The sequence below is a fragment of the Balaenoptera acutorostrata genome, chromosome 10, assembly GCF_949987535.1.
Source record: "Balaenoptera acutorostrata chromosome 10, mBalAcu1.1, whole genome shotgun sequence".
Lineage (NCBI taxonomy): Eukaryota > Metazoa > Chordata > Mammalia > Artiodactyla > Balaenopteridae > Balaenoptera > Balaenoptera acutorostrata.
The window spans coordinates 65,192,971-65,217,747 of record NC_080073.1 but is presented as its reverse complement, the minus strand read 5'-3'; the positions used below and the strand labels follow the sequence as shown (position 1 = coordinate 65,217,747).

At 35.9% G+C, this 24,777-nt stretch overlaps 1 protein-coding gene across 14 annotated transcripts in view; it reads left to right on the top strand.

Annotated features, from left to right (window-relative positions):
• Positions 1-24,777, top strand: part of MLIP (muscular LMNA interacting protein) — a 298,573-nt gene that overhangs the window by 233,429 nt on the left and 40,367 nt on the right. The window contains exon 12 of one of the 14 annotated variants that reach the window (XM_007186942.3): positions 10,835-12,319. The exons of the other annotated variants lie outside the window; for them this stretch is intronic. Within the exon in view, the coding sequence (XP_007187004.2) occupies positions 10,835-10,876 (42 nt within the window). The 3' untranslated portion in view covers positions 10,877-12,319. Of the gene's footprint in view, positions 1-10,834; positions 12,320-24,777 lie in introns of those variants that run through there. 14 annotated transcript variants of the gene reach the window in all.

The following is a 24,777-nucleotide window of genomic DNA, read 5'->3' as shown; positions in this document are numbered from 1 at the left end:
ATTATTTTTATTATTATTGCTTTAAGATTTCTCTTGACCTTGTGTATGTACCAAGGAAGACAGGAACTAAGAGTTGCAGGTTTCCACATTGCTAAGGGAGATTTCTTCTCCTGTCCCTCTTCCACTGCTTTACGTAGGTTTAAGAACCTTAGATTTTTACTTGCTTTATTTATTTATTTTTTTATTTTAGAATTTTCTTTATTTTTTTATACAGCAGGTTCTAATTAGTTGTCCATTTTATACATATTAGTGTATATATGCCAATCCCAATCTCCCAATTCATCATCCCCCCCAACACTTTCCCCTCTTGGTGTCCATACGTTTGTTCTCTATATCTGTGTCTCCATTTCTGCCTTACAAACCGGTTCATCTGTACCATTTTTCTAGGTTCCACATATATGCGTTAATATACGATATTTGTTTTTCTTTTTCTGACTTACTTCACTCCATATGACAGTCTCTAGGTCCATCCACCTCTCTACAAATGACCCAATTTTTTTCCTTTTTATAGCTGAGTAATATTGCATTGTATATATGTACCACATCATCTTTATCCATTCATCTGTCGATGGGCATTTAGGTTGCTTCCATGACCTGGCTATTGTAAATAGTGCTACAATGAACATTGGGGTGCATGTGTCTTTTTAAATTATGGTTTTCTCTGGGTATATGCCCAGTAGTGGGATTGCTGGGTCGTATGGTAGTTCTATTTTTAGTTTTTTAAGTAACCTCCATACTGTTCTCCATAGTGGCTGTATCAATTTACATTCCCACCAACAGTGCAAGAGGGTTCCCTTTTCTCCACACCCTTTCCAGCATATGTTGTTTGTAGATTTTCTGATGACGCCCATTCTGACTGGTGTGATGGGATACCTCACTGTAGCTTTGATTTGCATTTCTCTAATAATTAGTGATGTTGAGCAGCTTTTCATGCGCTTCTTGGCCATCTGTATGTCTTCTTTGGAAAGATGTCTGTTTAGGTCTTCTGCCCATTTTTGGATTGGGTTGTTTGTTTTCTTAATATTGAGCTGCATGTGCTGTTTATATATTTTGGAGATTAATCCTTTGTTTATTGATTCGTTTGCAAATATTTTCTCCCATTGTGAGGGCTTTCTTTTCATCTTGTTTGTAGTTTCCTTTGCTTAGCAAAAGCTTTTAAGTTTCATTAGGTACTATTTGTTTGTTTTTGTTTTTATTTCCATTACTCTAGGAGGTGGATCAAAAAAGATCTTGCTGTCATTTATGTCAAAGAGTGTTCTTCCTATGTTTTCCTCTAAGAGTTTTATAGTGTCTGCTCATATTTAGGTCTCTCCATTTTGAGTTTATTTTTGTGTATGGTGTTAGGAAGTGTTCTAATTTCATTCTTTCACATGTAGTTGTCCAGTTTTCCCAGCACCACTTATTGAAGAGACAGTCTTTTCTCCACTGTGTATCCTTGCTTCCTTTGTCATAGATTAGTTGACCATAGGTGCGTGGGTTTATCTCTGGACTTTCTATCCTGTTCCATTGATCTATATTTCTGTTTTTGTGCCAGTACCACACTGTCTTGATTACTGTAGCTTTGTAGTATAGTCTGAAGTTAGGGAGTCTGATTCCTCCAGCTCCATTTTTTTCCCTCAAGACTGATTTGGCTATTTAGGGACTTTTTTGTTTTCCATACAAATTTTAAGATTTTTGTTCTAGTTCTGTGAAAAATGCCATTAGTAATTTGATATGGATTGCATTGAATCTGTAGATTGTTTTGGGTAGTATAGTCATTTTCACAGTGTTGATTCTTCCATTCCAAGAATACGGTATATCTGTCCAGCTGTTTGTATCATCTTTAATTTCTTTCATCAGTGTCTTATACTTGTCTGCATACAGGTCTTTTGGCTCCCTAGGTAGGTTTATTCCTAGGTATTTTATTCTTTTTGCTGCAATGGTAAATGGGAGTGTTTCCATAATTTCTCTTTCAGATTTTTCATCATTAGTGTATAGGAATGCAAGAGATTTCTGTGCATTAATTTTGTATCCTGAAACTTTACCAAATTCACTGATTAGCTCTAGTATTTTTCTGGTAGCATCTTTAGGATTCTCTATGTATAGTATCATGTCATCTGCAAAAAGTGACAGTTTTACTTCTTTTCCAATCTATATTCCTTTTATTTCTTTTTCTTCTCTGATTGCTGTGGCTAGGACTTCCAAAACTATGTTGAATAATAGTTGCAAGAGTGGACATCCTTGTCTTGTTCCTGATCTTAGAGGAAATGCTTTCAGTTTATCACCAGTGAGAATGATGTTGGCTGTGGGTTTGTCATATATGGCCTTTATTATGTTGAGGTAGGTTCCCTCTATGCCCAGTTTCTGGAGAGTTTTTTATCATAAATGGGTGTTGAATTTTGTCAAAAGCTTTTTCTGCATCTATTGAAAAGATCATATGGTTTTTATTCTTCAATTTGTTAATATGGTGTATCACATTGATTGATTTGCATATTTTGAAGAATCCTTGCATCCCTGGGATAAATCCCACTTGATGATGGTGTGTGATCCTTTTAATGTGTTGTTGGATTCTGTTTGCTAGTATTTTGTTGAGGATTTTTGCATCTATATTCATCAGTGATATTAGTCTGTAATTTTCTTTTTTTGTAGTATCTTTTTCTGGTTTTGGTATCAGGGTGATGGTGGCCTCACAGAATGAGTTTGGGAGTTTTCCTTCTTTTGCAATTTTTTGGAAGAGTTTGAGAAGGATGGGTGTTAGCTCTTCTCTAAATGTTTGATAGAATTCACCTGTGAAGCCATCTGGTCCTGGACTTTTTTTTGTGGGAAGATTTTTAATCACAGTTTCAATTTCATTACTTGTGATTGGTCTGTTTATATTTTCTATTTTTTCCTGATTCAGTTTTGGAAGGTTATACCTTTCTAAGAATTTGAAAATATCTTCCAGCTTGTCTTTTTATTGTCATAGAATTGCTTGTAGTAGTCTCATAGGATGCTTTGTATTTCTGTGGTGTCTGTTGTAACTTCTCCTTTTTCATTTCTAATTTTATTGATTTGAGTCCTCTCCCTCTTTTTCTTGATGAGTCTAGCTAATGGTTTATCAATTTTGTTTATCTTCTCAAATAACCTGCTTTTAGTTTTACTGATCTTTCCTATTGCTTTCTTTGTTTCTTTTTCATTTATTTCTGCTCTAATCTTTATGATTTCTTTCCTTCTAGTAATTTTGTGGGGTTTTTTTTCTTCTTTCTCTAATTGCTTTAGGTGTAAGGTTAGGTTGTTTATTTTAGATTTTTCTTGTTTCTTGAGGTAGGATGTTATTGCTATAAACTTCCCTTTTAGAACTGCTTTTGCTGCATCCCATACAGTTTGGATTATCGTGTTTTCATTGTAATTTGTCTCTAGGTAATTTTTGATTTCCTCATTGATATCTTCAGTGATCTCTTGGTTATTTAGTAACGTATTGTTTAGCCTCCATGTGTTTGTGTTTTTTATGTTTTTTTCCCTCTAATTGATTTCTAATCTCATAGCATGGTGGTGAGCAAAGATGCTTGATATGATTTCAATTTTCTTAACTTTATTGAGCCTTGATTTGTGACCCAAGCTGCGATCTATCCTGGAGAATGTTCCATGTGCACTTGAGAAGAGAGTGTAATCTGCTGTTTTTGGGCAGAATGCCCTATAAATATCAATGAAATCTATTTTGTCTATTGTGTTATTTAAAGCCTGTGGTTCCTTATTAATTTCCTGTTTGAATGATCTGTCCACTGATATAAGTGAGGTGTTAAAATTCCCCACTATTATTGTGTTACTGTTGATTTCCCCTTTTATAGCTGTTAGCAGTTGCCTTATGTATTGAAGTGCTCCTATGTTGGGTGCATATATATTTATAATTGTTATATCTTCTTCTTGGATTGATCCCTTGATCATTATGTAGTGTCCTTCTTTGTCTCTTGTAACATTCTTTATTTTAACGTCTAGTGTATCTGATATGAGAATTGCTACTCCAGCTTTCTTTTGATTCCCATTTGCATGGAATATTTTTTTCCATCCCCTCACTTTCAGTCTATATGTGTCCCTAGGTCTGAAGTGGGTCTCTTGTAGACAGCATATGTATGGGTCTTGTTTTTGTATCCATTCAGCGAGCCTGTGTCTTTTGGTTGGAGCATTTAATCCGTTCACATTTAAGGTAATTATCGGCATGTATGTTCCTATTACCAATATTTATTTGTAATGTGTTTTTTTTTTAAGGTCCTTTTCTTCTGTTGTGTTTCCCATTTAGAGAAGTTCCTTTAGCATTTGTTGTAGAGCTGGTTTGGTGGTGCTGAATTCTCTTAGCTGTTGCCTCTCTGTAAAGCTTTTTATTTCTCTGTCGAATCTGAATGAGATCCTTGCCGGGTAGAGTAATCTTGGTTGCAGGTTCTTCCCTTTCATCACTTTAAATATATCATGCCACTCCCTTCTGGTTTTAGAGTTTCTACCGAAAATCAGTTGTCAACCTTATGGGAGTTCCCTTGTATGTTATTTGTCATTTTCCCTTGTTGCTTTCAATAATTATTCTTTGCATTTAATTTTTGTCAATTTGATTACTATGTGTCTTGGCGTGGTTCTCCTTGGGTTTATCCTGCCTGGGACTGTCTGCACTTCCTGGGGTTGGGTGATTGGGTGGCTATTTCCTTTCCCATGTTAGGTAAGTTTTTAACTATAATCTCTTCAAATATTTTCTTGGGTCCTTTCTCTCTCTCTCCTCCTTCTGGGACTCTTATAATGCGAATGTTGTTGCATTTAATGTTGTCCCAGAGGTCTCTTAGGCTGTCTTCATTTCTTTTCATTTTTTTTTTTCTTTAATCTGTTCTGCAGCAGTGAATTCCACCATTCTGTCTTCCAGTTCACTTATCCGTTCTTCTGCCTCAGTTATTCTGCTATTGATTCCTTCTAGTGTATTTTTCATTTCAGTTATTGTATTGTTCATCTCTGTTTGTTTGTTCTTTAATTCTTCTAGGTCTTTGTTAAACATTTCTTGCCTCTTCTAAATCTTTGCCTCAATTTTTTTTTCTGAGGTCCTGGATTATCTTCACTATCATTATTCTGAATTCTTTTTCTGGAAGTTTTCCTATCTCCACTTCATTTAGTTGTTTTTCTGGGGTTTTATCTTGTTCCTTCATCTGGTACATAGCCCTCTGCCCTTTCATCTTGTCTATCTTTCTGTGAATGTGGTTTTTGTTCCAAAGGCTGTAGGATTGTAGTTCATCTTGCTCTTGCTATGTGCCCTCTGGTGGATGAGGCTATCTAAGAGGCTTTTGTAAGTTTCCTGATGGGAGGGACTGGTGGTGGGTAGAGCTGGGTGTTGCTCTGGTGGGCAGAGCTCAGTAAAAGTTTAATCTTCTTGTCTGCTGACGGGTGGGGCTGGATTCACTCCCTGTTGGTTGTTTGGACTGAGGTGACCCAACACTGGATCATACCCGGCTCTTTGATGGGGCTAATGGTGGATTCTGGGAGGGCTCCCGCCAAGGATTACTTCCCAGAACTTCTGCTGTCAGTGTCCTTGTCCTCATGGTGAAAGACAGCCTCTTCAGGAGACTCTCCAACACTAGCAGGTAGGTCTGGTTCAGTCTCCTATGGGGTCACTGCTCCTTCCCCTGGGTCCCGATGCACACACTACTTTGTGTGTGCCCTCCAAGAGTAGAATCTCTGTTTCTCCCAGTCCTGTTGAAGTCCTGCAATCAAATCCCACTAGCCTTCAAAGTCTTATTCTCTAGAAATTCCTTCTCCCATTGCTGGACCCTCAGGTTGGGAAGCCTGATGTGGAGCTCAGAACCTTCACTCCAGTGGGTGGACTTCTGTGATATAAATGTTCTCCAGTTTGTGAGTCACCCAACCAGCAATTATGGGATTTGATTTTATTGTGATTGTGCCCCTCCTACCATCTCATTGTGGCTTCTCCTTTTTCTCTGGATGTGGGGTATCTTTTTTGATGAGTTCCAGTGTTTTCCTGTCGATGATGGTTCAGCAGTTAATTGTGATTCTGGTGCTCTCAAAAGAGGGAGTCTTTTTACTTGCTTTAAAACAGACACACAAAGAAGACCTATTTTCCACTTCTATCATAATAGATGGAATAATTCTAATAATTAGTTAAGCAACTGAATTCTAATGATTAGTTAAGCTTTGAAGCATTAGTTTTTTAACAAATTGGTGAATATGTAGTGTCTGACTGTACCCCAGTCTATTGGGAAACAATGATAATCTGAAAGCTTTATATAAATATGTCTTATGTTTTGTTAACTCGTGATGTCCCCAGATATCTTTATTTATGAGAGGTGATGATTACCATATTTAGAACCTCTCATGTAAATTATATTCCTTTTTTTTTGTTTTTTGTTTTGGTTGAATTCAATCTTTATTTTCATTTTTATCTACATCTAATAGGGTTGAAGTTTATGAAATAAAAAGCTGTGGTCATTATATCTAAACTTTTATTACTTCTATTTGGAAGGCTAAGTTTCTTTTCTTCAATTTTTTAAAATTAAAAAAAAAATTGTTTTATTTTATTTTTATTTAAAACTTTTTGTATATTATGGTTTTAAAGTAAGGTTTTTTTTTTTCTTTATATCTGTGTGAGAAAAGCCAGGGAAAGGCAAGACAAATAGTACTTAAAATAAGGTTTTGTTAAAACAAAGTTTAAAATTCTCTATTGGTTTCACCTGAAAAGTATTAGACAACAGAATTTTAAGAGGAGAAGGTAGCTGTGTAAAAATAATTTTAAGTAATAGCCAAAATAAATACTATTCAAAGCTTAGAAAGTTCATTTTATTTGTTGGCAAGAAAAAAGGTGTGTTCTTATGTTTTACTTCAGAGGAGTCTATTTCTTCTTGAACTTTGAGTCAATGTCAGCCTGTGAATAGAACTGTATGGTGACAACAACATGGCTTTGGTATAGTTTTGTCTTTTATACGGTATGTGGCACCTCTCCCAGGACATTGTCTACAATGATCTCCTCCATCCCCCTCTAAACAGATTCAATTCTACAAGTTCCTTAACATAATTTGGGGGCTAGTTATCAATAAATGTACATAGGAAATGCAACCAGGGTGAGGGGCTTGTGGTTTTCTTTTCTCTAATGAACATTTTCTTTGACCTATGAGAAATGGAATCTAGGTAGAATATATTTAAAGGAGGATGTAGTAAAAAACTGGATGTATTCTTTGAATATAAATGCTAAGATTGAAGTGTCTAGAATAAATGTTATAATCTCTAACCATTGGAGAGATTGTTAGATATTTTAAAGTGTGGGTGAGATTAGGCCAGCTTTGCATGACGACAAATGTAAAGGTCACAGCAAGATATAGAAGTTTGAAGCTGAGTCATATGAAGAGATTTGGAAACTTTCTCTTCCTCACTGTGATCTAAGATAAAATAACTGTGAGTTTGTCATTTTGGCAGAGAAAACAAAAAATCCAAATGAGAAGGGCAATCAAGTGGGTGCATAGGACAGAATGAAACAGAGAGCTAAAACTGGTAAATAAACTATTTTTTAAGTTCCATTAAAGAAACCAAAGACAACTTTAGAAGTCCAACCTGTGAAAACTGAAATCAAGTTAGTGAAGCAAGTGATTTAAAATAAATATATGGGGAAAAAAAGCCAGGATTAAAAATGTATTTTTCTTTATCTCAAAGGCTGTGTGAAAAGAACAATCTGTAGTAAATTTGTAAGTTCAAAATTAGTGATTCCTTTGAGATGGGAGAGGTGGTAGGTTCTTAGAGTTTTTAAAAGTAATGTTCTAACCTCCAAATCTAGACATCCTAAGTGAAATTTAATCTACTGTAGCCCAGCCATCCGAATACGAATTTGTTTTATGAACCTTTAGATCTTTAATATTTTTTACCTTACTTTTCCTTGAAAACAGAAAATGCATTTGGTAAGAAACAACTTACCAGGAACCAGATTGTCAGTTATCTTTGTCCAGTAGAGCTGAGAGGCTTAGCAAATTTTACCTGCTCAAGTAAAAGCAAGTATATATGATATTTATCCCATAGGGTAGGCTCAGAAAAATAGAGGTGTTTTTCTCAATCTGTGGCTTAATGGCTTTTGGGAAGTATTAGGCCCTCATAAATTGCATTTGATAGATGGACTGGCCCTTTGCAGCATATAATAAAGTCAGGCTAGTTTCACTTCACATTTCAGAAACCACATTCATGCAAGATCTGATGCCCTTATTCATTATGATACATAATTGAACCAAAGGGGAACTAGGGCAGGTTGGTTTTTCAGAAAAAGCTCTGAAGTGTGTGTTCTAGTTGTGATTGTGTAGTTAACCAGTTCTACTCAGTGCATTTGTGAAATGAGGGGACCAGTGGTTCTCAACTGGCATGACTTTGCCCCAGACATTACTGTCATGACTGGGGCTGGGCATGCTGCTGGCACCCAGTGGGTAGAGGCCAAGGATGCTGCTAAACATCCTACAGTATCCAGGACAGTCCCCCACAGCAAAGACTTAGCCTACCCCAAATGTCACTAATGCTGGGGTTGAGAGACCCTGGGCTAGCCCACCTCTTGCCTCCCTTCCAGCTCCAAGAATTCTATGACTAATGATGCTCAAAGCTACCCCTGCCAGGGGCATTTCCTTTCAACCAACATTGATTAGGTGCCTTCTTTTGTGTTTGAACTAAGAACTTTTCCCTATTTGATTTACACAAAGGAGGCAAGTAAGCCTCCATTTACGAGAATTTCCACATTCCATGGAGCCTCTACTCATAATGATAGCCCTGTTTGACAAGGGACATACATTTTTCTTGGCTCTATGTCAGCAAAATTATGGCTTCACCACTTTTCTAGACATTTCTCTTTCTTGTATTTCCCCAATTGTTAGGTGTCAGGACAATTAACTGAAAGAGAAATTTTAAAAAGTCAGGCAGTCTGATGTTAACTCTTAAAATGCATGCTGTTGGACTAAGTCATTCCTGATCCTGGATTTAATTACACATCTGAAAAATGAGTGTGTTGTATGAAGTACTTTCGAAGGTACCTCCTTACCCTGAAATTCTGTGTTCATGCCCTTAAATATTACTGGAACCCTTCTGATATTTCACATCCTTAGATGATCCAAAAAAAAAAAAAAAAGAGCAAGTATTAATCAGGTCATAACTTTGGAGAGATGGAAAATCTTATAATCTATTGTCTAGGTCAAAATCATGACAAATAAGACTAGTTCTACACCCATAGAGTTTACTTTGATTCTTTTATTTTTGATTGAGAAATTTGGAGTAGGGAATATTTTCTTTTATTTTGATTTTTTCCTTTTTAAAAAAATCATGTCCTATTTACTTCCTAGTTGTGGAGTAATAAGAAATCATCAATATGATTCATTGTCATTATTTCCCTTTGAATAACTATACTTTGCTTTGCTTTTCCTTAAACTAAAATCCCTGGGAGAGAAATGATTTCTTTTCAAAATTAAATTTATATATAGATATATAAATTTATATATGTGTGTGTATGTGTGTGTTCATATAAAAGACACACATATATAACAGCCTGTATCAGGGTCCTGGTATTTGCTACTTAAATTACTTTTTTCCTTCTTTTACATTTGCAAACCTGACAACTATTTCCGTTGCAAATATCCTGAATAGGAAGGCTAAGTAGGCAACCTAAAATTTAAACAAAGATGCTTTCTATAATGAAAATGAAGTCTTGGCTGTGTCTGGATTTCTTGTTTCTGCATTCATTAAGTGTAGAAGACACCATGCTTTGATTCCTTTGTTTCATAATCACAAAAGACTATGGGATAATCCTTGTAATGAACTTTGGGGATAATTTTTGCCTTTCTAGATCTCTCTGAAAGGTGATTTTAGACTAGGTGACAGGCTGTGTACAGGAAACACAATTTAGTTGCTGAACATCAACACTTTCACTTAAATTTCTTGGTAAAACAATAGTATATTCAAAGGAACAAAACCTCGGGATATTAAAAAACCACAAGATCATTTTTCTTTAAAATTATAATGCTTTGTTAACATGAACAATATGGAGGCTACATTTAATGTATCTTGTACATTAAATGTACTGAATTTCTCTTTGAAATTCAGTTTTAACAGTCACCACCAAAATCCTACCCTGAGATATGAAGATGGTATTAAGCCTTAGCTGCCCATGTTGGTGGAAGGACCACAGAGCACAGGAGTGTAGGGGAGAAAGGACTGGAAAGTGTTCCCGGGCTTGTAGTCCTTGCTGTAGATGGTGTCCCTGATGGATGGTGTCGTTACTTCTCTCCACATTCACTTCCCTTCTGTCTCTTCTTAGCATCCAGTCATTTATGTTTGTGCCAAAAAAGATATGGGTCCTTTCTCAGGAAACAGAGCAGACAATATCCTTGATCCCATGGAGCTTAGATTCTAGTGGGTTCTAAATATCTGAACCTCGGTCTCTGTCTCCTTCCTGCTACTCTTAACCTTCTCTGCAACCCTCTGTACTTTCTCGCTCTGACCTGTCTACTTCACACTCAGGCTACACACTCCATGACCTGGCCCTCTAGTTGCCTAATCCATTAAGAGACCCTACCTTGACTATTGGTTACTGGAGCCTACTGCTCCAGCAGTAACTTTCCTGTTTCCTGAAAAGGAGAGAAACATTATGATAGAACGCAATGGAAAGAACATGGGCTTGGTGTGATCCTGAGAAGATCAGTCAACTCTCTGAACTTCAGTTTCATCCTCGAAAAATGGGGCTACTAATCTCATTTCTAGTGGTACCCATACTCATACCCATTCATGATTAAATGAAACAGTCACTGTGAAAGAGCTCTGGACACTTTAAAGGGAATGCAAATTTTTAAATGTTTACTATTGTTATCATTTCTTTTAGGAGCACTATAATTTTGGAAGAAAGGAGTTGACTTCCTACTAAAGGGTCACCAGATACATTCTCTTCTTTCTTCCCACCATGATGAGAAATCAGAGAAGCCTCTTTTCTGTGTTACTTTCTAACTTCTTCAACTTAAATTGCGCCTTTTCCCCCAAATGCATCCATGTCAGAATGTAGGATGAGAATTAAACTATATGTATAGAAAAATATAAAACTCAGCATTTTCATGCTCTAGTGCCCACTGTGATTGATTATGAAATACTTCCTCTTTCTTTTCCCTTGAGCATGTCTCAGTCAAATATCTTCACACTTTATCTATGTTATCTGCTCCGTGAAACTTGCTTTCAGACAACCACAAACTTTCAGAACTAAATAATCCAAATCCTATCTTCAGAATTATGTTTTAGTCCTTTAATTTTTTTTTTGATAGGGAATTTGGAGTAGGTAAGTGTATGCTAGCTTTTTCATATTTAACAAGTTCAAATTTTTTGGTTCAAGTCAGGATCTGAAATAGATGTGTTGCTTTAAGTATGTCTGTTTTTAAAATGCACATGGATGCTTTAAAATTAGGACTGATAAGCAAGAAGTTATGCCATATGTTCAAAATTAAGAGACCTAACTTATCTTGGCTTGATCTTAGTGAAATGTAGATGATTAGAATCTCTTCTTAGTAATTGGGAGTTTCTGTGATCATGTCTGTAAAATGTTGTTACCTCTGGCTGAAGGAAGCACTCTTTAAGAAATACATTGTAATCGTCCTTGACTTTATGGACGGGGTGTTGTTTTAAATTAAAACTTTAGCAGAAATGCTAAAATTCTGATTTTGGATTACTATAGGCTCCAGGCAGGAAAGAAAAGCTGAATATAAGTGCTGCATTTAAAAATGTGTTGTTAAAAAAAAAAAAAAAGAAGTGTTGTTTTCCCAAAGAGGTGAGAAGCGGGAAGAAAGGATGGAGTTAAAGACTCCAGTAATTTCACGCAGTGGTGCTCTGAGTTTCAAAAGGCACAGATAACTGTGTGTGGTGTGCAGAGGGGACAGTGAGAGCAAGGGGAAAATGGATTTTCACCTTTCACTACCAAACCACAGAAAAGGAGGTAACTTTAAAAAAACAGGTAGAACAAAAGAGCCTCAGATGTGCAGGCTTTAATGAAGAGCCCATATGCATTCCAATGCCCTTTGGTGTTGCAATGGAAACAGCTTCTATGGTTAAACAATTTGACTTGATGGTTGAGTAGAAAGTGGGCTTCTTCTAGAGTGATGAATGCATCAGTTATTGCTATAGCATTACTTTTATGATGTCTCTGTCAATATCTAATTCTACTGGCTCTGTAGTTCTTTTAACAAATAAAGCTAAATGAATTTATTCTCTGCATGTTTTTGGTAATCTTTCTCTAATGAACAAAGATATTATTTGCTTCATAACTTCGTGTGTTCTTGAAGTTTTGCAGGATATGATAATCAAGCCAAATTGTCAATTCCATTTTAAAAACAAAGCTCTTAAATAAAGCTTCTTTTCTTTTGAAAAATTTGTTCTAAGTATTTTTATATTGAAAAAGACAATTCTCAAGTAAGTGAAAAGCACTGTAAGGATTTTATGGGAAACAACTATGTTACATATCTCACTGATAAAAACACATACAAGAGAATTTTACGATTCCTGTTCTTCCCTCAAAAATGAGGACCTTATGAGATTCATCTATTGAATACCAAAGCAGGGTAGAATGATGTTCATTTTCAGGAATCATTTCGAATAGTGATCTCCAAAGAAAAATGTACCAACCTCAAGATAATTCATTGGAAGGGAGGTAGGGTGCAGGTCAAACGTAAAAAATATTTTATTAATGTGTGTTGTTTTCAAACCTTTAGGTTTAGAAGCTATAGCCTGTGGGTCAGATCTGATTCACCACCTCTTCCATAAAGCATTATTGGCACACAGTCATGCTTATTCATTTATATATTATCTGAGGCTGCTTTCACGCTATCATAGAAGTAGTAATTGTGACAGAATATATGGTTTGCAAAGCCTACAAAATACAGTACCCGGGTTTTTTTTTGTTCTTCTTTCTCTAATTGTTTTAGGTGTAAGGTTAAGTTGTTTATTTGAGATGTTTCTTGTTTCTTGAGGTAGGATTGTATTGCTATAAACTTCCCTCTTAGAACTGCTTTTGCTGCATCCCATAGGTTTTGGGTCATCGTGTTTTCATTGTCATTTGTTTCTAGGTATTTTTTGATTTTCTCTTTGATTTCTTCAGTGATCTCTTGGTTATTTAGTAGTGTATTGTTTAGCCTTCATGTGTTTGTATTTTTTACAGATTTTTTCCTGTAATTGATATCTAGTCTCATAGTGTTGTGGTCAGAAAAGATACTTGATATGATTTCAATTTTCTTAAATTTACCAGGGCTTGATTTGTGACTGAAGATATGATCTATCCTGGAGAATGTTCCATGAGCACTTGAGAATAAAGTGTATTCTGTTGTTTTTGGATGGAATGTCCTATAAATATCAATTAAGTCCATCTTGTTTAATGTGTCATTTAAAGCTTGTGTTTCCCTATTTATTTTCATTTTGGATGACCTGTCCATTGGTGGGAATGTAAATTGATACAGCGACTATGGAGAACAGTATGGAGGTTCCTTAAAAAACTAAAAATAGAACTACCATACGACCCAGCAATCCCACTACTGGGCATATACCCTGAGAAAACCATAATTTAAAAAGAGTCATGTACCACAATGTTCATTGCAGCTCTATTTACAATAGCCAGGACATGCAAGCAACTTAAGTGTCCATTGACAGATGAATAGATAAAGAAGATGTGGCACATATATACAATGGAATATTACTCACCATAAAAAGAAACAAAATTGAGTTATTTGTAGTGAGGTGGATGGAGTTAAAGTCTGTCATACCGAGTGAAGTAAGTCAGAAAGAGAAAAACAAATACTGTATGCTAACACATAAATATGGAGTCTAAAAAAAAATGGTTCTGAAGAACCTAGGGGCAGGGCAGGAATAACGATACAGATGTAGAGAATGGACTTGAGGACACGGGGAGTGGGAAAGGTAAGCTGGGGTGAAGTGAGAGAGTGGCATGGACTATATACACTACCAAATGTAAAATAGATAGCTAGTGGGAAGCAGCCGCATAGCACAGGGAGTTCAGCACAGTGCTTTGTGACCACCTAGAGGGGTGGGATAGGGAGGATGGGAGGGAGATGCAAGAGGGAGGAGATATGGGGATATATGTATATGTATAGCTGATTCACTTTGTTATACAACAGAAACTAACACACCATTGTAAAGCAATCATACTCCAATAAAGATGTTAAAAAAGAAATACAGTATCGGGGCCTTTACAGAAAAAGTTGGCCAACTCCTAACCTAAAGCAGTAAAAAAGATTTTAAGCTTTCCTGATGTATATGATTTTACATTGGTCTCTTTTGTAGTTTTGAATGCTAGACACAGCTCATGTATATTCTAGGTTAGATTTCCTCAGTAAGGTTCTCTTGCCCCATCCCCTACTTTCCACCATCATTGAGATTCTTTCAACTACAAGAATCTAATAAGTATAGTCCTGAGGGGGAAAAAAAGGGTCGTGGCTCTCAAACTTGGTGCAATGGACAAAGAGTCCTCAGTTGGCTATTCCTTAAGCCTGTTGCACCCTATCGCCATTCATGTGCCCAACTGGGTATATGACTTATCATTTCAATTATTTTTGACTAAAATAATCTTCAGAGAGTGAGAAGATAACTTTACTAAAAAAACTCCTGCAAAATAATCTAGATTGAATATTCCCCTATTCATATAGACATAAACAATAAGAAATGACAGAGGTCATCACATAACACCTAGGTCTAGATAAGCATGTTATCAGCCATTAATATAAGTTGTATATTTATCAGTGTTAACCTACTGGAATTTGACAAGAAGTAGGCTAAGTTTTTGAAATTTTTGAAATTATTTGCAATAAGATTTTATATCTGCTTTCATTATTTTTTAAAATTTTATTGAAGTATAGTTGATTTACAATTTTGTGTTAATTTCTGCTGTACAGCAAAGTGATTCAGTTATACACTATATTCTTCTTCATATTCTTTTTCATTATGGTTTATCACAGCATATTGAATATAGTTCCCTGTTCTATATACAGTAGGACCTTGTTGTTCATCCATCCTACATATAATAGTTTGCATCTTCTAATCCCAAACTCTCAATGCATTCCTCTCCCCCGCCTCCCACCCTTGGCAAACACAAGTCTGTTCTCTATGTCTGTGAGTCTGTTTCTGTTTCATAACTACTTTCATTATTAACATACCTAACCCTAACCTTATATTTTTGCCTTGAATTTTAACTAAAAATTGTATTATGATATCATAATCCGTAAGGCATTTCCAAAGTAGGCATCTGGGGCTTGGAAATGATGTTCAATTTTCAGGAATGTTTAAAGACAAAGAGTACTCAATATTAAAATTTTTAAAGTTTTGCTTAAGTAAATGTTGGGAGTCTTTTATGGGGAATCTTAATAAGGGAAAAATTGAAAACACAATTTAATTGGGGGTACATGTGTTCTTCCTGCTATAGTAAACATCATAATATAATACATAGAAAACAAAAGAAGGGTGAACTGAAATTCATTCCTTTGTATCAAATACCATTAGAAAATGCATAGAAAATGCCACTGAAGATTTGAAAAAGTAAGAATAAGCAAATTACATTATATTGGAATTTTATTATGCAGCTGGATCAAAGTATAAATTTAAAAATATTCTCAATTTATAGCATTTGAGTTCTAAATATGAAATATTTTTTTTTTTCCACACACACACACTGTATTTTATTTTTACAAGAGATAGATAGACTGACACCAAGCATTGTACATGGATGACCACAACAAAAGCAACAATGATTGCAATTACCAAACATGAAACACACTTATACTATGTCATAATATTGACATTCAGTCCAGTAATCCTCCACTGTAACAGCTCCTTTACTTTGCAGTGAAAATTGATTTGTATATTCTTTTCCTCTGAGTCCTTGTGGGATTTTTTTTTTTTAATTCAGACAGAAAGTCACAAAAATTATACTCATCCTCATCAGTTCACTCAGTCCCATGTAATTAATTTCTTTTTTTTCATCTTGATCTTTTGTTAGCAGTTTTATGAGTTCATCAGTTTTTCATTAGAGTTCTGAAAATGCTTATTCATTCAGTTCAGCAGTACAGTCAGTTACCAGAAACCTGTACTTGTCAGAGTCTTTTCCATGAATTTCTTGAAGATGAAACTCTTTTATAGGAACATATTTGCAAAATCATCAGAGTACACCCAGAACTGTCTGTAAATGACAAAAGACTTAAAAATGACCATGGTTAAAGATTTGATGAAAGTTCATAATAATGCAGTTGACAAGAAAATTAGTTATTTCTGAGATATACATTTTAAAGTAATAACTAGGATTATTACTTATAACATTATACCAGAACATATAAGATTTTTAGACGTTTCCTGTAATGTCTGAAACATTTATATTAACATATTTCCATACATATTTCCATACAAATACAAGATTTTTAGAAATTTCATGTAATGTCTGAAACATTTATATTAACATATTTCCATACATATTTCCATACAAATACAAATATAAGATTTTTAGAAATTTCATGTAATGTCTGAAACATTTATATTAACATATTTCCATACAAATAACCCAATGAAAGTTTAGTATTAGTTGTTTTGTTTGTTTTTTTATACTGCAGGTTCTTATTAGGCATCAGTTTTATACACATCAGTGTATACATGTCAATCCCAATCGCCCAATTCAGCACACCACCATCCCCACCTCACCGCAGTTTTCCCCCATTGGTGTCCATATGTCCATTCTCTACATCTGTGTCTCAACTTCTGCCCTGCAAACTGGCTCATCTGTACCATTTTTCTACGTTCCACATACATGCATTAACATACGATATTTGTTTTTCTCTTTCTGACTTACTTCACTCTGTATGACAGCCTCTAGATCCATCCACTTCTCAACAAATGACTCAATTTCGTTCCTTTTTATGGCTGAATAATATTCCATCGTATATATGTACCACAACTTCTTTATCCATTCGTCTGTTGATGGGCATTTAGGTTGCTTCCATGACCTGGCTATTGTAAATAGTGCTGCAATGAACATTCGGGTGCACGTGTCTTTTTGAATTACGGTTTTCTCAGGGTATATGCCCAGTAGTGGGATTGCTGGGTCATATGGTAATTCTATTTTTAGTTTTTTAAGGAACCTCCATATTGTTCTCCATAGTGGCTGTATCAATTTACATTCCCACCAACAGTGCAAGAGGGTTCCCTTTTCTCCACACCCTCTCCAGCATTTGTTGTTTGTAGATTTTCTGATGATGCCCATTCTAACAGGAGTGAGGTGATACCTCATTGTAGTTTTGATTTGCATTTCTCTAATAATTAGTGATGTTGAGCATCTTTTCATGTGCTTCGTGGCCGTCTGTATGTCTTCTTTGGAGAAATGTCTATTTAGGTCTTCTGCCCATTTTTGGATTGGGGTGTTTGTTTCTTTGATATTGAGCTGAATGAGCTGTTTATATATTTTGGAGATTAATCCTTTGTCCGTTGATTCATTTGCAAATATTTTCTCCCATTCTGAGGGTTGTCTTTTCGTCTTGTTTATGGTTTCCTTTGCTGTGCAAAAGCTTTGAAGTTTCATTAGGTCCCACTTGTTTATTTTTGTTTTTATTTCCATTACTCTAGGAGGTGGATCGAAAAAGATCTTGCTGTGATTTATGTCAAAGAGTGTTCTTCCTATGTTTTCCTCTAAGAGTTTTATAGTGTCCGGTCTTATATTTAGGTCTCTAATCCATTTTGAGTTTATTTTTGTGTATGGTGTTAGGGAGTGTTCTAATTTCATTCTTTTACATGTGGCTGTCCAGTTTTCCCAGCACCACTTATTGAAGAGACTGTCTTTTCTCCATTGTATATCTTTGCCTCCTTTGTCATAGATTAGTTGACCATAGGTGCGTGGGTTAATCTCTGGGCTTTCTATCTTGTTCCATTGATCTATGTTTCTGTTTTTGTGCCAGTACCATATTGTCTTGATTACTGTAGCTTTGTAGTATAGTCTGAAGTCAGGGAGTCTGATTCCTCCAGCTCCGTTTTTTTGCCTCAAGACTGCTTTGGCTATTCGGGGTCTTTTGTGTCTCCATACAAATTTTAAGATGATTTGTTCTAGCTCCGTAAAAAATGCCATTGGTAATTTGATAGGGATTGCATTGAATCTGTAGATTGCTTTGGGTAGTATACTCATTTTCACAATGTTGATTCTTCCAATCCAAGAACATGGTATATCTCTCCATCTGTTGGTATCATCTTTAATTTCTTTCATCAGTGTCTTATAGTTTTCTGCATACAGGTCTTTTGTCTCCCTAGGTAGGTTTATTCCTAGGTATTTTATTCTTTTTGTTGCAATGGTAAATGGGAGTGTTTCCATAATTTCTCTTTCAGATTTTTCATCATTAGTGTATAGGAATGCAAGAGATTTCTGTGCATTAATTTTGTAACCTGCAACTTTACCATATTCATTAATTAGCTCTAGCAGTTTTCTGGTGGCAGTTTTAGGATTCTGTATGTATAGTATCATGTCATCCGCAAACAGTGACAGTTTTACTTCTTCTTTTCCAATTTGTATTCCTTTTATTTCTTTTTCTTCTCTGATTGCCGTGGCTAGGACTTCCAGAACTATGTTGAATAATAGTGGTGAGAGTGGACATCCTTGTCTCGTTCCTGATCTTAGAGGAAATGCTTTCAGTTTTTCACCATTGAGAATGATGTTTGCTGTGGGTTTGTCATATATGGCCTTTATTATGTTGAGGTAGGTTCCCTCTATGCCCACTTTCTGGAGAGTTTTTATCATAAATGGGTGTTGAATTTTGTCAAAAGCTTTTTCTGCATCTATTGAGATGATCATATGGTTTTTATTCTTCAATTTGTTAATATGGTGTATCACATTGATTGATTTGCGTATATTGAAGAATCCTTGCATCCCTGGGATAAATCCCACTTGATCGTGGTGTATGATCCTTTTAATGTGTTGTTGGATTCTGTTTGCTAGTATTTTGTTGAGGATTTTTGCATCTATATTCATCAGTGATATTGGTCTGTAATTTTCTTTTTTTGTAGTGTCTTTGTCTGGTTTTGGTATCAGGGTGATTGTGGCCTCATAGAATGAGTTTGGGAGAGTTCCTTCCTCTGCAATTTTTTGGAAGAGTTTGAGAAGGATGGGTGTTAGCTCTTCTCTAAATGTTTGATAGAATTCACCTGTGAAGCCATCTGGTCCTGGACTTTTGTTTGTTGGAAGATTTTTAATCACAGTTTCAATTTCATTACTTGTGATTGGTCTGTTGATATTTTCTGTTTCTTCCTGATTCAGTCTTGGAAGGTTATACCTTTCTAAGAATTTGTCCATTTCTTCCAGGTTGTCCATTTTATTGGCATAAAGTTGCTTGTAGTAGTCTCTTAGGATGTTTTGTATTTCTGCGGTGTCTGTTGTAACTTCTCCTTTTTCATTTCTGATTTTATTGATTTGAGTCCTCTCCCTCTTTTTCTTGATGAGTCTGGTTAATGGCTTATCAATTTTGTTTATCTTCTCAAAGAACCAACTTTTAGTTTTATTGATCTTTGCTATTGTTTTCTTTGTTTCTATTTCATTTATTTCTGCTCTGATCTTTATGATTTCTTTCCTTCTGCTAACTTTGGGTTTTGTTTGTTCTTCTTTCTCTAGTTTCTTTAGGTGTAAAGTTAGATTGTTTACTTGAGATTTTTCTTGTTTCTTTAGGTAGGCTTGTATAGCTATAAACTTCCCTCTTAGAACCGCTTTTGCTGCATCCCATAGGTTTTGGGTTGTCGTGTTTTCATTGTCATTTGTCTCTAGGTATTTTTTTATTTCCTGTTTGATTCCTTCAGTGATCTCTTGGTTATTTAGTAACGTATTGTTTAGCCTCCATGTGTTTGTCTTTTTTACGTTTTTTTCCCTGTAATTCATTTCTAATCTCATAGCGTTGTGGTCAGAAAAGATGCTTGATATGATTTCAATTTTCTTAAATTTACTGAGGCTTGATTTGTGACCCAAGATGTGATCTATCCTGGAGAATGTTCCGTGTGCACTTGAGAAGAACGTGTAATCTGCCGTTCTTGGATGGAATGTCCTATATATATCAATTAAATCTATCTGGTCTATTGTGTCATTTAAAGCTTCTGTTTCCTTATTTATTTTCATTTTGGATGATCTGTCCATTGGTGTAAGTGAGGTGTTAAAGTCCCCCACTATTATTGTGTTACTGTCGATTTCCTCTTTTATAGCTGTTAGCAGTTGCCTTATGTATTGAGGTGCTCCTATGTTGGGTGCATATATATTTATAATTGTTATATCTTCTTCTTGGATTGATCCCTGGATCATTATGTAGTGTCCTTCCTTGTCTCTTGTAACATTCTTTATTTTAAAGTCTATTTTATCTGATATGAGTATAGCTACTCCAGCTTTCTTTTGATTTCCATTTGCATGGAATATCTTTTTCCATCCCCTCACTTTCAGTCTGTATGTGTCCCTAGGTCTGAAGTGGGTCTCTTGTAGACAGCATATATATGGGTCTTGTTTTTGTATCCATTCAGCCAGTCTATGTCTTTTGGTTGGGGCATTTAATCCATTCACGTTTAAGGTAATTATCGATATGTATGTTCCTATGACCATTTTCTTAATTGTTTTGGGTTTGTTTTTGTAGGTCCTTTTCTTCTCTTGTGTTTCCCACTTAGAGAAGTTCCTTTAGCATTTGTTGTAGAGCTGGTTTGGTGGTGCTGAATTCTCTTAGCTTTTGCTTGTCTGTAAAGCTTTTGATTTCTCCATCAAATCTAAATGAGATCCTTGCTGGGTAGAGTAATCTTGGTTGTAGGTTCTTCCCTTTCATCACTTTAAGTATTTCATGCCACTCCCTTCTGGCTTGCAGAGTTTCTGCTGAGAAATCAGCTGTTAACCTTATGGGGGTTCCCTTGTATGTTATTTGTCGTTTTTCCCTTGCTGCTTTCAATAATTTTTCTTTGTCTTTAATTTTTGCCACTTTGATTACTATGTGTCTCGGCGTGTTTCTCCTTGGGTTTATTCTGTATGGGACTCTCTGCGCTTCCTGGACTTGGGTGGCTATTTCCTTTCCCATGTTAGGGAAGTTTTCGATTATAATCTCTTCAAATATTTTCTCTGGTCCTTTCTCTCTCTCTTCTCCTTCTGGGACCCCTATAATGCGAATGTTGTTGCGTTTAATGTTGTCCCAGAGGTCTCTTAGGCTGTCTTCATTTCTTTTCATTCTTTTTTCTTTAATCTGTTCCGCAGCAGTGAATTCCACCATTCTGTCTTCCAGGTCACTTATCCGTTCTTCTGCCTCAGTTATTCTGCTATTGATTCCTTCTAGTGTAGTTTTCATTTCAGTTATTGTATTGGTCATCTCTGTTTGTTTGTTCTTTAATTCTTCTAGGTCTTTGTTAATCATTTCTTGCATCTTCTCAATCTTTGCCTCCATTCTTATTCCGAGGTCCTGGATCATCTTCACTATCATTATTCTGAATTCTTTTTCTGGAAGGTTGCCTATCTCCACTTCATTTAGTTGTTTTTCTGGGGTTTTTTCTTGTTCCTTCATCTGGTACATAGCCCTCTGCCTTTTCATCTTCTCTGTCTTTCTGTAACTGTGGTTTTTGGTCCACAGGCTGCAGGATTGTAGTTTTTCTTGCTTCTGTTGTCTGCCCTCTGGTGGTTGAGGCTATCTAAGAGGCTTGATGGGAGGCTCTGGTGGTGGGTAGAGCTGACTGTTGCTGTGGCGGTCAGAGCTCAGTAAAACCTTAATCCACTTGACTGTTGATGGGTGGGGCTGGGTTCCCTCTCTGTTGCTGTGGCGATCAGAGCCCAGTAAAACCTTAATCCACTTGACTGTTGATGGGTGGGGCTGGGTTCCCTCCCTGTTGGTTGTTTTGCCTGAGGCAACCCAACACTGGAGCCTACCCGTGCTCTTTGGTGGGGTTAATGGCAGACTCTGGGAGGGCTCACGCCAAGGAGAACTTCCCAGGACCTCTGCTGCCAGTGTCCTTATCCCCACGGTGAAACAGAGCCACCACTCGCCTCTGCAGGAGACCCTCCAACACCAGCAGGTACGTCTGGTTCAGTCTCCCCCAGGGTCACTGCTCCTTCCCCTGGGTCCCGATGCACACATTACTTTGTGTGTGCCCTCCAAGAGTGGGGTCTCTGTTTCCCCCAGTCCTGTCACAGTCCTGCAATCAATTCCCACTAGACTTCAAAGTCTGATTCTCTAGGAATTCCTCCTCCCTTTGCCGGACCCCCAGGTTGGGAAGCCTGAGGTGGGGCTCAGAACCTTCACTCCAGTGGGTGGACTTCTGTGGTATAAGTGTTCGCCAGTCTGTGAGTCACCCACCCAGCAGTTATGGGATTTGATTTTACTCTGATTGCGCCCCTCCTACCGTCTCACTGTGGCTTCTCCTCTGTCCTTGGACGTGGGGTGTCCTCCTTGGTGAAGTCCAGGGTCTTCCTGTCAATGATTGTCCAGCAGCCAGTTGTGATTCTGGTGCTCTTGCAAGAGGGAGTGAGAGCACGTCCTTCTACTCCGCCATCTTGGTTAATCTCCTCTAAATATGAAATATTTGAGTGACTTTTTTTTCAGACTTAAAGGAAAAATAATTCAGCACATATTTTATTTTCTAAAATAAGTGACTTTAATAAAATCATTTTTTCAGACTTAAAGGAAAAATAAGCCAGAAATAAGTCAGAATATATTTTATTCTCTAAAATAAGTGAATTTAATGAAATCACTGTTCTTTGGGAAAATACCCATCTTGGATGTGTGGGATACACCTTAACATGCAAACCCCCAATCCCTTGTGTTTGCATGGGTGCATATGTTGGCAACAGAAGATCCCTGAACTGATTTTGTTCTAGGAAGCAGAGGAGGTAAGGCTATAGAGTGAAACACAGAAGTCATATTTGCAGGAGGCTCTCTCTTTCTGTGACAGCCTGGACACAGATAAGTTGCTATGTAAAATACTGTATAGCTGACAGTCTTCACTGTTTGAGGAAAAATAAAGACTAAACAGACTCACACCCCAAAGCCTGTATCTCTGGAGCACAAAGACAATCTCAGGCAGTGGTCCCTTCCTCATATGAACCTCTTGCAAAAATTTATGGTCTAGGAAAGATTCCTTTACTATGGAGATAAATACATTTTTAAAAAAGGGAAAAGAAAAGCTTCCTAGATTAGATAACAAACAAAAGCAGTCTTTAAGCTGGGACTGTTAAACCAAGTGATTGAGAACAGCTGAGGATAACAAAGTGTTCTTGGTGCTACAAACAAAAAGAAAGGAGAGGTTATAATGTTCAGAATGGGAAAGTTGAATTCAGACCAAAATTTCCTTAAACAAGACAAACAAGACCCCCTTATATGCTAAAGGATAAACTTTACATGGAAAATACAATCATTAGAGTATCTAAACATTAAAATATAACATCAATGCTCATAAGGCAAAAGCAAGAGATAGGATGAGAAAAAGTGAAAATATATTTGTGGTAAATTACTTTAACTCATTTTATAGTTTTTGATAGATTACATAGGACAGTAGGTATAAATAGATCCTCTAAAGTAAATTGAATTAATATATATGTAGTTGGGCTCTGTATCCTGCAAAAAAACCAAGCCAAAACAAAAACTATTCTTTTGCATATCTGTGGACTCTTCACAAAACCCAACCATGTATTGAGATTAGACCCCAAAGGAAAAGCTTTTAGTTGTAGTTGCCATGATAAAAGTAATACAAGATAGGGGTAGGGGATTAAGAGTACAAACTACTATGCTACAAAGATACATTGTTGAACACAGGGAATATAGCCAATATTTTATAATAACTATAAATGTAGTATAATCTTTAAAATTGTGAATCACAATGTTGTACACCTAAAATTTATATAATATTGTAAATCAACTCTACCTCAATAAAAAAAAAACTATTAACTGCCAAGATAAAAATAATACAGAGAAATTTCTCTGATCACAAAAATTTTATAAATTAATAACAAATTTAGAAAACACAAAAAGTCCCTGCCATCTGTATGTTGAAAAATTTGCTCTTTAACAAATTATTTTATTAAAGGGGAAATTCAAAATAAAATTTCTATTTGGAGAAAAAGACAACGAAAAAATCATCTATTATAACTTATGGAATATAGTTAAAATAGCCCTTGGAAGAAAATTTATAGCTCTAAATATGTTTAATGAATAAGAGAATAAAAATAAATCAATTAAATATTCAATTTGGAAAATTAAAGAACAGTAAGATCTCCTGAACATAAGAAAAGTAAAAGAAAGGAACTGATAAGAATTGACAAAAATAACTGTAAAACAGAAAAGCTGTAGAAATCATACATAAAAAATATGTTTTTGAAAAAAGTGTGTAAAATAGTAACAGTTTAATAACACTATTACAGTGTAACAATACTTTCAAAATTCTGAAGGAAATTATTTTGCAACTTAGAATTTTGGATTTAATTTTAAATATTAAATAATTTAATCCAAAAAATTAAATGATTTAGTCCAAAAAATTATGCAAGGACAGAGCAAAATTTTCAACATGCAAGGTGTCAAAAATTGGCTTCCCAAATTCCATTATCCCAGGAAGCTCTTTTAAGGCCCAGTGAATGAGAAGAAACATGGAAAAGAAAAAACATGGGCTACCGGAAACAGGAGATCAAACACAAGAGAAAAGCGAAGCAAATTCCCAGGACGATGGTACAAAGAATCGCAGGATAACAACCTACTCAAAGCATAGAAGACGAGCAGCACAGATTGGAAAACGTGCCGCCAGTGACATACCTGTAGAGGCTGTCAC